This window comes from Micromys minutus (assembly GCF_963924665.1).
Source record: "Micromys minutus genome assembly, chromosome: 3".
Lineage (NCBI taxonomy): Eukaryota > Metazoa > Chordata > Mammalia > Rodentia > Muridae > Micromys > Micromys minutus.
Genome location: NC_137972.1, coordinates 12,987,603 through 13,004,394, shown reverse-complemented (window position 1 = coordinate 13,004,394; position 16,792 = coordinate 12,987,603). Strand labels below are relative to the sequence as shown.

Sequence of the window (16,792 nt, the reverse complement as noted above, 5' to 3'; positions counted from 1 at the left end):
TGAAGGGGAGGGGCCCCTAGTCTTGTAGAATGTTCTTGGAAGCTTGTGCGTAGTGGCTGGAATTCTGGTGATGCCATCTCTTCAGGAAAGAGGAGAAAAGACAGACAATAACTGGCGGTCTCTCTTACAACTGCGAAGAGCAGGAGCCCAGCACATTGCACAGTTGAAATGCTCTTCTTTCTCTCCTGCAAAATCCAGGGTCTCAGGCAAAGTCAGTTGCTCATCCTGTTCCAAAGATCTAATCATGATCTGACGATTTCCAATGAGTGTGAAGGATAGGAGAATGTACCCTCTTTGTTGCCACTCTGGTCCTCCAGATTGTTTGTGACTATCACCATGAGTGGTTCTCACTGTCACCACGAATATATCTCACCTTTCAGGATTTTCACCACAAGTGGATCTCGCCTCTCAGGATTTTATCCACATGGCCAATCATTGTGGGCAGAGCATGAATGTCAAGGCCCTTCTGAAAGAACTTTCTCTGGTTCCCTAAACACAGGAAACAGCCTATAGCTGTCTGAATCTGACCCTAGAAGTGTCTGGAATGTTCTCTGACGACAGTGAGTATGCATTTCCTCTACACAGCATAAATGACTGTCTTAGTCAGAGTTTCTATTCCTGCACAAACATTATGACCAAGAAGCAAGTTGGGGAGGAAAGGGTTTATTCAGCTTACACTTCCACACTGCTGTTCATCACCAAAAGAAGTCAAGACTGGAACTCAAGCAGGTCAGGAAACAGGAGTTGATGCAGAGGCCATGGAGGGATGTTACTTACTGGCTTGTTTCCCCTGGCTTGCTCAGTTTGCTTTCTTAGAGATCCCAGGTCTACCAGACCAGGGATGGCACCACCCACAATGGGCTGGGCCCTCCCCCCTTGATCACTAGTTGAGAAAATGCCTTACAGCTGGATCTCATGGAGGCATTTCCTGAAGTGAGGCTCCTTTCTCTGTGATAACTCCAGCTTGTGTCAAGTTGACACAAAACCAGCTGGTACAATGACCAAGGAGAGAAGAGACAGAGGAGGAAGAGGAGCAGGAAGAAGCCAGCCATAAAGGGAAGTAATGCTGGCTGAAGTGGAAAGAGGAAAGGGTGGGAACAGCCAGCTCTGTATAAACATTGAACCACCCTGTTTCTCTTTAGGACTCTTCCTAGTCTGTGAACACTGCCCCCTTTACTGCCCTCATGTCCGCATTCCCTGCTAGTCGTCACCCTAAGTCCTGTCAAGCACTATTGTGACCAAGTTTCTCCTTCACCCCAATCAAAAGAAACATCGGTGACTGTATCTTTAGACATTTACAAGGTCACCGATACATTTAAGCAATGAGCAATATTCTGTAGGTAGTTTCCCTCTCCCTCTCCCTCCTCCCCTTCTCCCTTCTCCCTTCCTAGACAGGGTTTCTATTCTTGCACAAACATCATGACCAAGAAGCAAGTTGGGGAGGAAAAGGTTTATTCAGCTTACACTTCTATATCGCTGTTCATCACCAAAGGAAGTCAGGACTGGAACTCAAGCAGGTCAGGAAGCAGGAGCTAATGCAGAGGCCATGGAGGGATATTACTAACTGGCTTGCTTCCCCTGGCTTGCTCAGCTTGCTTTCTTATAGAACCCAGGTCTACCAGCCCAGGGATGGCACCACCCACAATGGACTGGGCCCTCCCCCCTTGATCACTAGTTGAGAAAATGCCTTACAGCTGGATCTCATGGAGGCATTTCTTCAACTAAGTTCTCTGTGATAACTCCAGCTTATGTCAAGTTGACACAAAACCAGCCAGTACACACACACTCTTTCTTTTTCTCCTGAGACAGGGTTTCTATGTGTGGTTCTGACTGTCCTGGAACTCTGTCTACAGACCAGGCTAACCTTGAACTCAGAGATCCACTTGCCTCTTCCTCTTGAGTGCTAGGATCAAAAGCATACACCACCACAGACCTAGTGTTTCCTAGAAGTCACATTTATGTAGCAAGAGAACCTTTCTTCTTCTCCCTCTCTACTTTTCTCCTCTTCCCTCTCTTGTCCCTCCCTACCTCGATCCCTTGTTTGGATTTTTGGAGACAAGACTTTACAATGTAGTAGTGCATCCCTGGCTGGCCTAGAACTCACTTGGTAGATAAGGTTGACCTTGAATTTGCAGCAATCTTCTTGCCTCTGCTTTCTGATGGCTGGCTTCACAGGTATGTCCTACCAAGCTAGGCTTGCAAGAGAAATGTCTTAGTCTAAATTTGAAGATGCACTAGTTGCTTTTGGTAGGACCCCAGCAAAAAATTGGGTGGGAGCTAGGAGGTGAGAGGTGGTCCTACAGTGAAGGGGCTCTAGGACCCTGGAGAGAAAAATGCAGAAAGATGTAGGGTTCACTACTTCCATAACTAGTGTGTGTCTAGAGCATCCATACCAAGTGATTAATATATAGTGAGTCATTGCTTGACAGGAAATGTAATAACACTGCACAAAATCGTGGGGTGAGCCTGGTCTACACAATAAGTTCTAGGCCAGCCTGGGGTACAGAGTGAACCAAGTTTAGAAAAGAAAAAGGCAATACACAGACAGTGGTGGACAACACCCACTTCCAAGCTAAACAGAAAAGGAGTGGCCATTAGATCCTATGGAGCTGTGGCTGTGTGGGTGGGAAGGAAGAAATCTCCAGATCTCTTGCTTCCCACCCTCCTGTTGTTCACCTGTGCCTTCTGTTGTCGGTGTTCATGGTAGCCCAAAGCTTAAACTACAGGGAAGCCACGGTAACTTAGTTCAAGCCTCTCTAGGCCAATGTGTGGATGAATGGAAAGTGGCCCTCAGGGACCAAATAACAGAATTTAACAAGTAGTTTTCAGCTTATCATTGATTGCAGAGGCAGATAACATTTGTAGAACTCCAAAGGCAGCAAGAGAAGATGATGAACACAGATAAAATGACTTCATTGTGGAGGATCACCTTAGGAAGCCCAGGGATAGGACCGCTCACTGGAGAGAGCTATGGATGTAGAAAGAGATAAAGAGAAGCTACCAGGGCCCTCAGCCTCAACGGCACACATCTGATCCATTTTAGTAGAAGTTTCCTTTTTCTAAGAGCTGCTGGCAAGCCCTGAGCATGGTGCAGAGGTCTGAAATCCTCAGATAAGACGTATCTGTCAACCAGGATGCCCTCTCTCCCCTTCCTTCCTTTCTTGCAGCAATTATTAGTTGAATCTGCTACATGCATCAGGTAGTACACCTCTGATCATCTCCTTTGAGCTTCTAAGGTTGCTGGGACAGATCTTGTACACTGCTAACTTCCTGCTGTAAATCTCAAAGGGAGTCAGAGAAGCTGAGTGAGGACTCTCTCCATCATCACGTCTGAGGCTCTCTTACCTCTGTGTTCATTCTGTCTCCTGTGGAAAGAAACGGGGGTCATCAGTGTCTCAAAGATCCCTCTTCCTGTTGTCTGCAGCCTTTCTGTTTTGCAGTCCTGGTCTTTCCTTCCACTCTCCCATCCTCATGTCTTGTTCCTTCTGAATCTTCATCTCCTTCCTCGCATCACTAGACAGTAAAAGCAGCAGAAACCAGGAAACACTGCTGTGTTCCAGAAAAGATGTAGAAAGGCTATTCCACGGAAGGAAGAGGATGGGGCAAACTCACTCCCATCTTGCCCAGCGCGCCAAGAGTCACACAGTAGTAGGACTATGGAGTAACATAGAGAAACTATGGAACGCTTGGCAAGAATTTCTGACGACTTATCTTGCTCAATTGACTCCCTCACTGTGTCTGGGCGGCAGCTGTTTATCTTTCCCTGCTGCCAGTGGTCAGGGACTTATTTCACCATTTCTCAAGGGAGCTGCTTTTCAGTCTGCTTTGCCTCTGACCTTTGGAATCAGCAGTCCTTTCTGGTGGTACATGTGTCTAGTCTCTCTGTGACATTATTCAGTGTCCCCGTTCTTAGGTCTGTGAGCTGCACAATGCATCTCATTGCATTCACAGCTTCTCTTCAATCCCCCATAGGTAACCAGATAACAACAGAATTCCCACTGTGCTCTCTACCTTTCACAACGTGGGTTGGGTATTGAAGTCGGTTTCTGCTATTGCCCGTGACCAAATGTCCAGTGAGTCAAGGAAAGCATCTGGGCCCTAGTTTCAGGTTCGTAAAAGGAGAATGATGCATAGTTCCATTTTTGCAGAGCTTGCGTAGGTTAAGTGAGAATGTGTAGAATGCTGGCCCACAGTGTGCTTTGTGTATCAACATGTTTGAGCATTAGCTTAGTACTAACACGTATTAGCATGAGATGTGTTCATGTTAGTATAACGAGGCTTAGTGTAGATTTTGAGTTCGCTTCTGTATCACTCTCTGTGCTTGGTCACATGGTTCCTTTAGTGTGGCAGTGATCTAAGAGTTCTCATCTTACCTGCAAGTGAAGAATCATGTTCTTGTGAGGAAGAGATGAGGGCAGGTTTCAAGTCTGTTGTAGGCAACCATGAGCTTCTTCTGGGCCTTTCTCAAAGAGAACAAACTAGGGGTCCTTTGAGATAGTTTAACTCACATGGAGAATAAACAGAATGAGAAAAGGATAATCTTACAGGCTAGGTTCACATCAGGACCAGGGGAAGCACAAACTAGAAGACATTTATTCTAACTTATACTGCAGTGGTCTTGCTGTCCAACTGGTGTTCCCCATGCTGTTTCCTATCTTCTCTTCCTTCTCTTTTTACTTTTATTCACTTACCCATACATGCATGCATTTACTGTCTGTCTGTCTGTTGCAGTAAATATTAAATGAATGGCTTATTCTTTTATCACACCCCTCACTGCGGTCTTACTCCACAGAAGCTGCTCCAGTATGGAGCTGAGTGCACAGACATGGTCCACAAGCCACACTCTCCACATGGTTCCCTTCCCAGGCATTCACTCTGCCTGCGCTGTTGCTTCTGTCCTGGGTGGATACGACAGCCCCGGCGTGTTCCATTTCTCCACCACCAGGCACAAACATGACTCCAAAGCCCGGCAGCTTTTCAAGTAGGTTTACATATTAAATTCTTAATCCAAAAATCCTCTACACAATAAGTTTGCACCCAATAGAAAAAGATACCAACTACCTTTCTATATGAGATAAAAAGAAGCCATTGAAACCCTTAGAAATATTCATATCTACCTATAGCAAATTATGACCACCTGGATCTAGTTCTCCTTCTTGAGCTCCAATCTACTCTCTGCCTCCTGCCTCCTCAACCTTCCTCCGCCTACGTTTTCCATGTCTAATCATATATCACTTTAACATCAACCCACATCTATCTATCCATCTATCTATCCATCTATCTGTCTATCTATCTATCTATCTATCTATCTATCTATCTATCTATCTATCTATCTATCCATCTATCTACGTATGTATTTATCTGTCTATCCATATATTTTCCATCTCTCTTGTCTATCTTTCCATTTATCTATCTATCCACCTATGTTTATATATTTATATATAGGTGTTGTAGTAAATATTAAAAAGACTGAGACCAGTTTTAGTATGTCATTGCTCCACACTGGTCCCTGGTTCTCTCTAACCCGGTCAGTTGCTCCCACGCTAGTTCCTTCACTAGAGGGCCATATTGAACTATTAATTTATGTCAGCGGCTTCACACTGCCCCTAAGTACTGACTTGGGGTGATTTGTGAGCTTGCCATGTTGCTCCCTAGAGTTAGTTTTGGCACTAGAGGGCCATGTGGAACTAACACTAATTTATCTCTGGTTAGTCTCTCTCTGTTAGCTGCAAACTCTGTCCACTCTCCAACAAGCCCAACAAATTCAAAAGTCCAGAAACTTGTAATTTAACAATGGTTTTATCTCAGATATTCTCAATAAATTTTACTCTCCACAAAACATCCACACCATAAACTTAGAGCCAAATGATATGATATAATTTGCCCACCTAGACAAGTCAAGTCATTCTGCACAATTCCATCCATTATAAAATATTTATAACAACCTGTATCTATGCAGAGATGCTCAGAGAGGAATGTCTATATCTGCCTCCATGTTGCCACTCCTTCCTGTCCTTGCTTTTCTTCTCGTCCTCTTTCAAAAACTTTGTTCCTGCTTACCCTTCTCATCCAGTGACAGGCCTCTCCTCTTATAATTCCAAACACAATTCACCCTTTTGTTTAATTAAATAAAATAACATTTTTGTTAAATAAAGCTGAGCATAATCGTTACCATTCTGTAATTTATAAGGTATAAAATACAACCTAACACCAAGTCTAAAATTTTTGCCAATTAGATAGAAGAGTTAGTTATCTATATCAGGTTAAGAAAGGCTAAACTTTCTATGTGCTGGCTAACTTGTATACTATCTGAAAAAGTCTTTAATCCTGTCAGAAATCTGGGAACGACCAGCACTATGTGTGAATATAGGAAGCCTAACATGACTACCAGAACTGAGATAGGTTGTAAGGACAATTATCTACTTGCACTGTCTCCTGTTAGCAGAACATGAGAGCAAGTCTTCAGCCTTCTGGCCCAGGATCACCTGACAGGCTTTTGAAATGCAGAATTTTGAAGGACTGATCATTCTGGCTTGGCAGAAATTATCAATCGACTATTCTGCTTAATGTGTCCTTCTCTGGACAGTATTTGTCTGTAGGTAAAATAGGCAATTTCTGCCTAGTGGATGCCTAGCTATGATGTAATACTTCACCTGGAGGTAGAGATGCTCAATTTCTTCTTTGAATCCATGAAAGAGGAGCTTTTAGGAGCAGATATGTCTCAACAAGTGATAAATAACATTAAATGTCACATTTTGTGGATTTCTGACATTTTTGAAAACCATCTATATAAAGTAATCTGGATTGTTGTCAGTTAACTACTCTCAGCTATTTCTGATGAAAATATTTTGAAAACACCCTGACTGTAAACAAGGAGCCATGGATTTATTCTTTGGCTCTTAATTCCTATGTTTAATCATCGTAGATCAGTCTGCAATGGCATCAATAGAAGTACAGGGTCCAAGTCTTGTACTTAAAAAATTGTAATAATAGAGAAAATTTATGCCAATGAAAATCTGAAGCTTGTATCAAATACATTCTATACCAATGTAAGGATTATGACTTTAGCTTAGTAATAAATTTGAGAATTTCTACCAAATGAGATTATGGGTTTACAATTCATCAGCTTTCTATCTACTTATCCACCCAACTGTCCTCTCTCTAGTCATAAGCTGATTTCATCACTGTTTTTTTTTTTTTCCCATTGCTATGACCAAATAACCTGGCAAGAAGCAATTTAAGTATAAAGTGGTAACTCTGGTTCACATTTTAAGAATGCCAAGGAAGGCATGATGGAGCAGGTCAAGGCATGGCAGTGAGAACGTGCGACAGATGCTGTAGATACCATGATAGGTCAGGAAGCAGGGTAAGGGAAACGCCAATCTTCTACCTGCTTTCTCCTCCCTCATTCATACTTCATGCTGGTATGTGGCATGGTATGCACTTGAATGTTTGCATGTGCATGCCTGTGTGTGTGTGTGTGTGTGTGTGTGTGTGTGTGTGTGCATGTGGAAACCCGAGGTCATTTTCATGTCTCATCTTCAGACATACTGTCCTCTCTCACTGGCACTGAGCTCAACTAAAATCAGCTAAACCAAGGGGCAGTGACTCTTCTTCCCTTTCCCTCCCCTCCTTTCTCTCTCTCTTCCTCCTCCTCCTCTTCCTCCTCCTCCTCCTCCTTCTTCTTCCTTTCTTTTTCTCCTTCTCCTTCTTTGTCTTCTTTGCCTCCCTAGGACTGGTAATATGGGTAGTTGCTCACCACAATGCCCTGGCATTTTCACATGGGCTCTGGAGCTTAAATTTAGGTCTTCCAGTTTTCAAGGCAAGCACTTTATAAACCGAGCTGCCTCTCCATCCCCTAGTCATTTCTTAACCCCAATTGACTGGGCAGTGAAGATTGCTTTCATCACCCTTACCACCATGTGGACTACCTTTCTGTCTTATTTAAGTCGTTGTTCAGAATCTTTCTTTTCTAAGACTTTCAGATCTCTGAGTTATGAGGAGTGGGTTGGCCTCACAGGCTTCACAACTTTTCTATGTCTCTTCTGCGCAGAAACTGCTCACATGGCTGTCTTATCTGTAGTCTGCATCGGGTTCTTTCCTGAGGTTTCAAGTCCTGTTTTTGTCTAACCAGTTCTCCTGGTTAGTTTGTAAAGCTTGCCTGTCTCACAGAGGGGCTGTCAACTGTTAGTCTCTGTAGGATGCAGTGTGAGGGCCCTGGACAGCTTACCAGTAACTGTTCTTTTCCAGAGGCCTGAAACCAGCCTGACCCTGTAATGCCAGCTAGCAGGAAGAGAGAAGGAAATTTGCAAATGGACCTAAGCCCTGCTTTTATCAACACAAACATTTCTGTCCTCTGCTGCTAGCACACCAGGATCAAGTTCCCTAAATTCCATTTAATTTCCTTGGCTTCTGTATTGAGTTACAACCAGGCCACAAGGGATATTGGCACCAAAAGCCTGCAAGGAATAAGCTGTTTGGTTGAACTTTGTTGCTCAGTTCTGCAGACATTGTAGGTTCAGATAAGGGTGTGGGTGGCCTGTTAATTCTTTCTTCATGTTGCTCTGAAGTGAACCTAAAATCTGTCACACTCTGAGATTCCCTGCTATAACTGTAGCAATAACCAGCAACCATCGCTGAGCCATGCCAAGCTTTCCTGAGAGCTGTCTCTTCTTGCTGTCTTTCTTCCAGCTATACCCTACTGTAAGAAAAACAGTTCAAGCATCTTTGCAGACTATAGTTCCTGGGTAGCTACAGGAGGCATATGTGTGCACGATCTGGTTGTTCACATACAAAGGTGAGAAAACATTTTGAATCTTATTCTTAAGCAACAGAGCCTTTTGCTGCAGGGGTGTCAGTGAGAGGTGTGTGCGTAGTTTCTTCCCTGTTGTGTGTAGTTTTTGCTAACCTGTTTTGTGCTCCATGTGTACTATGTTACTGGCCCCATTAGCTTATTTTTCATCCTGCTTTATTGACTCAATTGGTGGGTGCTTCTAATCTCCCAGGGCTAGAATGTCCACTACTCTTAGTTCAGCACCCTAAATATGTCCCCCCAATTTGTTGCTCAGTTATCTTCTCCTTGTTCAGCAACCCAAAACTGTCTCCAGCTTAGTTGCATTTCTAGTCTCCTACCTGGGGAAGTGGCCTATGGCTGCTCCTCCCAAGATCTCACATGGCTGGTCACCTTTTCTCCCTCTGAGGCATGGTGAAAACTCCTTTCCTCTTCTTGCATCTCTTAGCCTATCTGCAGGGACCTGGAAGTCCTGTGCTTTTTCTTCTGCCCAGCAATTGGACCTTGACATTTTTATTGATTGATCAGGAACCAGTTGGAGAACAGGATCTTAGCATCAGAACCAAGCCCTACACTTTCCTACGTAAGTGTCCTTGTTACCTTTAGCTGTCAACTTTATACAGCTTTAAGTCACCTGAGAGAAAAGCTATTGTGTAATTACCTAGATCAGATTAGCCTGTGGGTGCGTTTGTGGGGCATTAAGTGGCCCAGCCCTCTCTGTGGCCCAGCCCACCGTGGGCAGCATCATTCCCTTACAAAATGGTCTTGGGTTGTATAAGAAGACAAACTTATCATGAGATCAAAAACAAACCAGGAAGCAGTGTTCTTCTGCGGCTTCTGCTTGTGTTCCTTCCCTTAATGGTGGGCTGAGATCTGATAGTGTAAGCCTTTCTTCCCCTGAATTGCTTTTGGTAATAATAAAAGTGTTTTATCACAATAACAAAGAAACCAAGAACATTCAGGTAACTGTATGCTTTGTGTGGTACTGCATGTGCATACATGTTTACATATGAGTGTGTGTGTGTGTGTGTGTGTGTGTGTGTGTGTGTGTGTGTAAACAAGACCAGTTTTAAAAGCTCTATGAAGTAGGTGAATATACTTGTAATTCTTAATGCTATATGCCTAGCGCATATCTGATACATAGTAGCCACCTAGTAAATAATACATTGTTAGGAGGAATGTCTGTCTGTCTTATTTTACCCAATAAAGCATACCTCCTAATATGGCCTCTCCCTATGAGCCTATGTGGGCTATTTTTATTCAAACCACCACAGACATTTTCAGACATGGTTTTTAAAGATAGATCAGTGAGGTTGTGGATCAGGTGTTTGAATTAGAGTTTGATAGAATCGAGTGTTAATTCCTGTTTCGTGATTTATTCTGTGTGACCTTGTTAGTTTTTTCTCCCCTTTCAGTAGACTTTCTGTGTTATACAAATTTGTAAAATGGGGAAGTAATCCGTGGTTCTCACATTCATGAACATTAATGATGTTCATGTTACTCAATAAAGCATCCAGTCATGTCGGCTCCTAGTGTCCTTTTCTATTGGTCTGCATCTTGTTTTTTGAGACAGGGAGAGCAGGAAGAAAAATATGCTAAGTTACCTTCCCAGACCCTAGGGTTTTTTTTTTGTTTGTTTGTTTGATTGTTTTTTCCCCTGACTCTTCTGTTTCCTAAGAGCCAGGTTCTAGGGAAGAAATGGATGTGGTGAGGGGGATCATGGGTAATGGTAAAAAAGACTAGAGGTGTGATAATGAATTGTACAGATTTAAATTTTGTCTGTGGTGAGTTAACTTTGTTGGATATTGCTTGACTGTCATTTAAAACTAGAAATGGGTGAAAAATGACACTTTTTACTTATATCATTTGGACTTTGCACACAATCCTTGTGAAGATTTGAAAAGTCATCAGCCTTAGGGGCTTGGCCATCAGCCTATGCCTTTGGGCACTTTTGAAATTGAAGCATTTCTTTTAGGCAGATGCCACTGTGATGTTAGTCTAGGTATACTCTTGTGAGCTCAGGTATATACTTGGGCTGAGCTACTGAAGGTTGTAGAAATGTGTGGAGGAATCTTGCTAATTAAGCCAGAAGACCTAGTTCAAATATATCACATATGTTCTTACACAGGACGAGCTTAGGAGACAGTTAAACACTTGAGCCTCTGTTTCCCCACCTATAAGACTGTAAGGTTAGCTTTTTTTTTTTTTTTTTTTTTTTTTTTTTTTTTTTTTTGTATTAGAAATTACCCTGAAAATCTGCATCTTAAAGACAGACAAGCATTTGTCACATGCAGATTCTGTGGGCTGAGAACTCCAATTTGAGGAGTTCATTAGCAGGGCAGTTGTGGTCAGGGTCTCTTGTAAGGTCATGGTCCACATGTTTGTGGTCCAATGGATGCAACTCGGTAACCAAGGGAATAAAAAAGTTTGTGATCATCTCAACAGATTCAGAGAAAACACTTGACAAATCGACACACTTTTGTGGTCAAGTAATAAGCAAACCAGGACCAGATGGGACCTTCCTCAACAAAGTACAAGGCATCTCTGAAAGCCCAGGGTTAGCATCACACTAAGAGAAGAGACTGGGTGGTTCCACTGAAGGTCAGACACATGACAAGCATGTTGTCCTGGCTCTTCTGAGCTCAGCTTCCATCAGTGGATCTAGTTAGGACAATCAGACAGGAGCCAGATCAGAAAGAAAGAAAACCATCTCTATTCACAGAGGAAATGATCTTTTACACACACAAACATATCAAGGAAAACCTGTTGTCATGATCTACCTTTATAAACCCAGCACTTGAAAAGTTGACTCTGGAGGACGGCTGTGAGTTCAAGGCCAGCCTGGCTACCATAGTGCATACTAGGCTAATGTAGCAAGACCCTGTGTCTTAGGGTTTTGTTGCTGTGAACAGACTCCATGACCTATGCAACTCTTATAAGAATAACATTTAGTTGGGGCAGGCTTACAGGTTCAGAGGTTCAGTCCATTATCATCAGGGAGGGAGCATGGCAGCATCAAGGAAGGCATGGTGCAGGAGGAGCTGAGAGTTCTATACCTTCATCTGAAGACCATTAGAGGACTGGCTCCAACATGGCTAGGAAGAGGGTCCCATTACCTACACCCAAAGTGACATACTTCCTCCAACAAGGCCATACCTACTTCAACAAGACCATACCTCCTAATAGTGCTACTCCCTGGGCCAAGCTTATTCAGACTACCACATCCTGCCTCAAAAACAAAACAAAACAACAAAGGAAAAATAGAGACATACCCACAAAACCAACGAGCATGATGGGGCATGCCTATTCTCTCAGCACTAGGGGGATAGAAGTAGGGAGGTCAGAAGTTGGAGGCTAGCCTGGGCTACATGAGACACCATTTCAAACAAAAAAAAACCAAACCAAAACAACAACAACAACAAAAAAACAACAAACAATAAAACCCCAGAAAACTTTTAAGAAATCCACCAACCAAGCGAAGTAGTCAAACAATTAAGATCCAACAAATGAGTTCAATAAGACCAACACACAAAAATTCATCATATAGTTTATTTATTTATTTATCTTTTGCTTTCAAATTTTTATTTGGCAATAACGAAACAGAATTAACATAAGCAACTCCCAGATTAGCTGTTCTTGCTCAGGACTTCGGCCAGCCCACAGGAGAGGAGGCCTCTTTCTACTTCCTTTCTAATGGAGCTGTGCTCTTTAATGGAGCCATGAGACAGAGATACTTGTCCAGGTGCGTGTCTAGGATTACTCAGATACAAAGTCTCTGATTGTGTTGGTGGGAGACAGGACCTTAAAACAAACATCTGAGAATATGGAGCCATTGCACACAGCTCCTAATTCAGAACAGAGGCCGAGCCATCACACCTGTGTCTTCCAGGCTGATACTTGCTTTCTTCCTGCAGGCCTGGTCTTTTTACTTGGATTTTGCCTTCTTTATTTTCGGAGTTACTGTTTTTGTTTTTGTTTTTGTTTTTGTTTTTTAATCAACAATACAAAGAGCCCATCACAGTACCAAGTCTTCACCAGATAGAGCTTAAATTCTATCAAAACAAACTGGATGCAACTGTTTGGAATCTTCAGGGCGAGCAGCGAGAAAGTCAATCCTAAACTAGTGCCCTACAACAGCTCAATCCCTTATGCAGGTGGGAATGGGAAAAGGAAAACCGTGCCACGCATTATTGAACCTGATAAATGATATGGCAGGGATGACCATGAGCATCAGGTGGGTTCCCTATTTCCCAGACAGCTGTTTGTACAGCTTGGGTACGTAGTTGTCCCATTCTGCCTGGTAACACGTGCCGGCCACGGGGGCTCCCAGGTGATACTTCTTGCGGAAGGCTGCGGTTTTGAACTTTCCACGGTGGTCTCCAGACCGGTTGGAGAGGATGGGTTCGTCACATTTCAGTGGCTTGTCCTGCTGGTACACCAGCCAGACATAGCGATGGAGACCAGTGCCCTTGGGAGGCCCGGAACCCACGTAATCCGAGAGGACCTTCCCACTGCTGATGTCGTTGCCTTTCATGTTGACCACCAGAAAATGGTGCCATTCCCTGTACTTGGGTTCTTTCCTACTGGGAGCATCCGGGTCTGTGAGGACCAAGGTGTAGAGTTTCCCTGGGTCAAGGCCATCCCACGAAATGCTGCTGGGTCTGTTCTTAACCTGGGTGGGCGTCAGCATTTGGCCCAGCTCACCTACCTCTGCCGCTGCGTAGGTGACCCGCAGTAGGTGCTGAGGTTGTTCGTCCACTTCCTGTAGGCTCAGCGGCCCGGCCCACATGCCCATGTCTGTAGCCATAGCGAGAGGCTGGAGTGGCGGTTGGGTGCTGGAAGGCACGTGCTGCGCCGAGAACTGGTTGGTGACCACGCAAACTCTGCAGCTGCGGGAGCACGTACTTTTTTATTCTTATATATCTCGATGAGTGATCCCAAAGTTCAATTTTTTTTTTCGTGCTAAAATTAAAATAACTCAAGAACAAACTTTTACAAAAATTATGAAAACCATAGTTTGAAAAGTACAAGATAATTGTATGGCTCTAAATAAATAAGTAAATGGAAATCACTCCATGTTTGTGGATAAGACTTAGGAATTAACAAGAAATGAACATCCTCTAAGACAGTGTGTAGATTCAATGAAGGTCCTGTCCAAATCGCAGTGTCTTTGTAGAAACTGCTGAGTTTAAAATTTCTAAAGGTGGATTTGCAAGAAGCCAGAATAGTCAAAGGTATCTTGGAAAAAGAGAAGGTTGGAAGATGCCCATGCTTTTTAGCTTGAAGTACAAACAGTAGCAGTGGAGCTAGTGTAGACTCACATGGTGTGAGGCACACAAGGATCTGTGCTAGTACATCCAGATGTCCAGCCATGTGAAGGGATGCTCAGCAAAGACAGCAAAGCTCTCAATGGGGAGAGAATAGTTCAGTCAGTGATCCTGACGTCACTGGACATTTACATGCAAAAGAGTAATGTTGGCCCCTAACGTAGCACCAGATATGAGCTAATCAAACCAAGGACCTAAATGTAAGAGTCTAAAAGAATATTAGAAGAAAACATAAAGTTTTATGACTTTGGGTTTGGTAATGGATTCTTAGCTATAACACCAAGATGTGGTGGCAAGATGCTCAGTGGATAAAGGTACCCACTGATAAGCCTCATGACCCACGTTTATTCCCAAACCCCATGTAGTAAAATTTGTTCTCTAACCTCACATGCATGTATGTATGTATACACACACACACACACACACACACACACACATGAGTGTGCTTATGCACCCCTACCATCCATCCAACCAACCAAATAAACAAAGTAATGTAACAAATCAAAACCAATCAAATAAAAAACATCATGACACATGAGCCATAAAAGAAAAAGACAATTTGGATTTCATTAAAATTAAAATAGATTCTGTGTTTCCAAAAGCTTTATTGACAATGAGAAAAGGCTGGGATGGACCAGCAACATGGTTCAGTAGGCAAAGGTGTTTGAAACCAACCTGACTCTGAATCAGATCCCTGGTCCCCAGATGGTTGAAGGAGAGAACTCCCAAAGGTTGTTCTCTGAGCTCTGCACACATGCAGTGGAACAACTCTCTTAACATCCATGTTAAATAAGATTTTTAAAAAGTACTTAAAAAATAAGAAAAGGCAGTGCATGAAGTGGTTTTTAAACATCTTTTCAGATCATATATTTGGTAAACGTTTTATATCTTGAGTCTATAAAGAATATTCACACTTTAATGATTCATTTTATCTAATCTAAACAATGGGTCAAGGCTTTGAGCAGACATATTTCTCTTAGGAAGATACACAAATGGCCAAGAGCACATGGAGAGATGCCAGATATTATTAGGTCATCAGGAGAGAGCAAATCAATATTATACCCACCCAGGGTGGTCAAATGAAAAGAGTCAAATACAAGTATTGTTGGGTGTGTGGAAAAATAGAAACCCTCAAAGACTCCTGTTGGAGATGAGGAATGGTACTGTTTACTCCTCGAGTGACTGCCCATAAAAGTTAATTTACTACCTAGCATCAGTTTCTGGTTATACACTCAAGAGAAGTCAAAATAAATGCCCACATAAAAACCTGTAGGCCAGTGTTTATAGCAATGGTATTCACAATAGCCCAAAGTTGGAAGCAACCCAATGTCCATGAATGGATAAGCAACACGCACTTATAAACAGCGGTAGCAGGATCCTATTCAGCCATAAAAAGAAATGGGGTTCTAACACATGCTATAACATGGGTGGACTTTGAAAACAGAATGGTAAATCTCTATCAGTCAGAAACTACCACTCTCTGGGCCAAGGAAAGTAGGTGAAGATGCTTTCCAGGCAAGCCTGTCGGCCCAGGTTCTATCCCCAGAGCCCACATAGGGTAGAAGGAGAGCAGAGGGTGACAAAGCTGTCCTCTGACCCCTAAGTACACTGTGGCATGAAAGCCCCTGCCTCCTTGAATCATGCGCATAAACATACAATAATAAATAAATTGAAAAGAAAAAAACCTAGTCTATATGAATCTACTTCTTTAAACTACTCTAAGTGGCAAATTGACAGAGATGAATCTAGAAGTCGTTCCGTGGTTGCTTTGTAAGGCAGGCTTGGGAAATAAGAAGTAGACAGCCAAAGGGTATAGGAGTTCTTTCAGCACAAAGAAAATACTTTCAGTTTGAAGGCGTTGATGGCTTATGTGTATCTGCAACTGTTTTAAAAGGCCACCAGACTGTACCTTTTAAGTGGTTAAATTATATGGCACGTGAATTACATCTCAGTAAAGACATTATGTGGGCTGGAGAGATGGCTCAGTGGTTAAGAGCACTGACTGCCCTTCCAGAGGTTCAATTCCCAGCAACCACATAGTGGCTCACAACCATCTGTAATGGGGTCTGATGCCCTCTTCTGGTGTATCTGAAGACAGCTGCAGTGTATTCATATACATAAAATAAATAATTCTTTTTTAAAATAAAAGACATCATGTAAAACACGCAGTCAACAACAAGAACAAAAAGTAAATTCCAAAAGGAATCTGAAGGTTCTCTGGGGGGACAGAGGATCTTCTTTGTAGCTATTCTTGTCTGTTGTCACTATGTGAGCTACTCCGAGGGGACTTGAACGTACTTTCAGACAGCAGCTATCTTGCCCAAAGGAAGTGACCCAATGAGGTGAGAATCGGAATGTCCAAGACAGCCTAATCCTGGAGACTGCATCTGCCCTCCTTGCAGAGTCTCTTGGTTACACAGGTCAGCCCTACACAGTGTGAAGTGGCTGACCAAGGGTGACAGTCTTTGCAACCAGAGCCTGGCTAGCACCAGCCCGCAGGAAGCTTTCCTTATGAACTGGGGCATTAAGTCTTCGACGCTTGGTAAATGTTAACCTGCTAGGTAAGCATTAAATATCCGTTGTAATGTTGACTTAGATGGTGCAAGGCGAGATGTGGCTTATTCCTATTTACCGCGTCATTCACTCAGAGTTCTCAGAGTCCCCCAGGTTCCTT

The 16,792-nt window shown here is 43.0% G+C and overlaps 1 protein-coding gene across 1 annotated transcript; it reads right to left on the bottom strand.

Annotated features, from left to right (window-relative positions):
• Window positions 1-13,034: 13,034 nt before the first annotated feature.
• Window positions 13,035-13,598, bottom strand: LOC308419377 (phosphatidylethanolamine-binding protein 2; the record flags this gene model as incomplete). The annotated part of the gene is made up of 1 exon (XM_080915091.1): window positions 13,035-13,598. One exon carries the CDS (start codon window positions 13,596-13,598, stop codon window positions 13,035-13,037), a length of 564 nt encoding a protein of 187 aa, XP_080771217.1.
• Window positions 13,599-16,792: the final 3,194 nt, after the last annotated feature.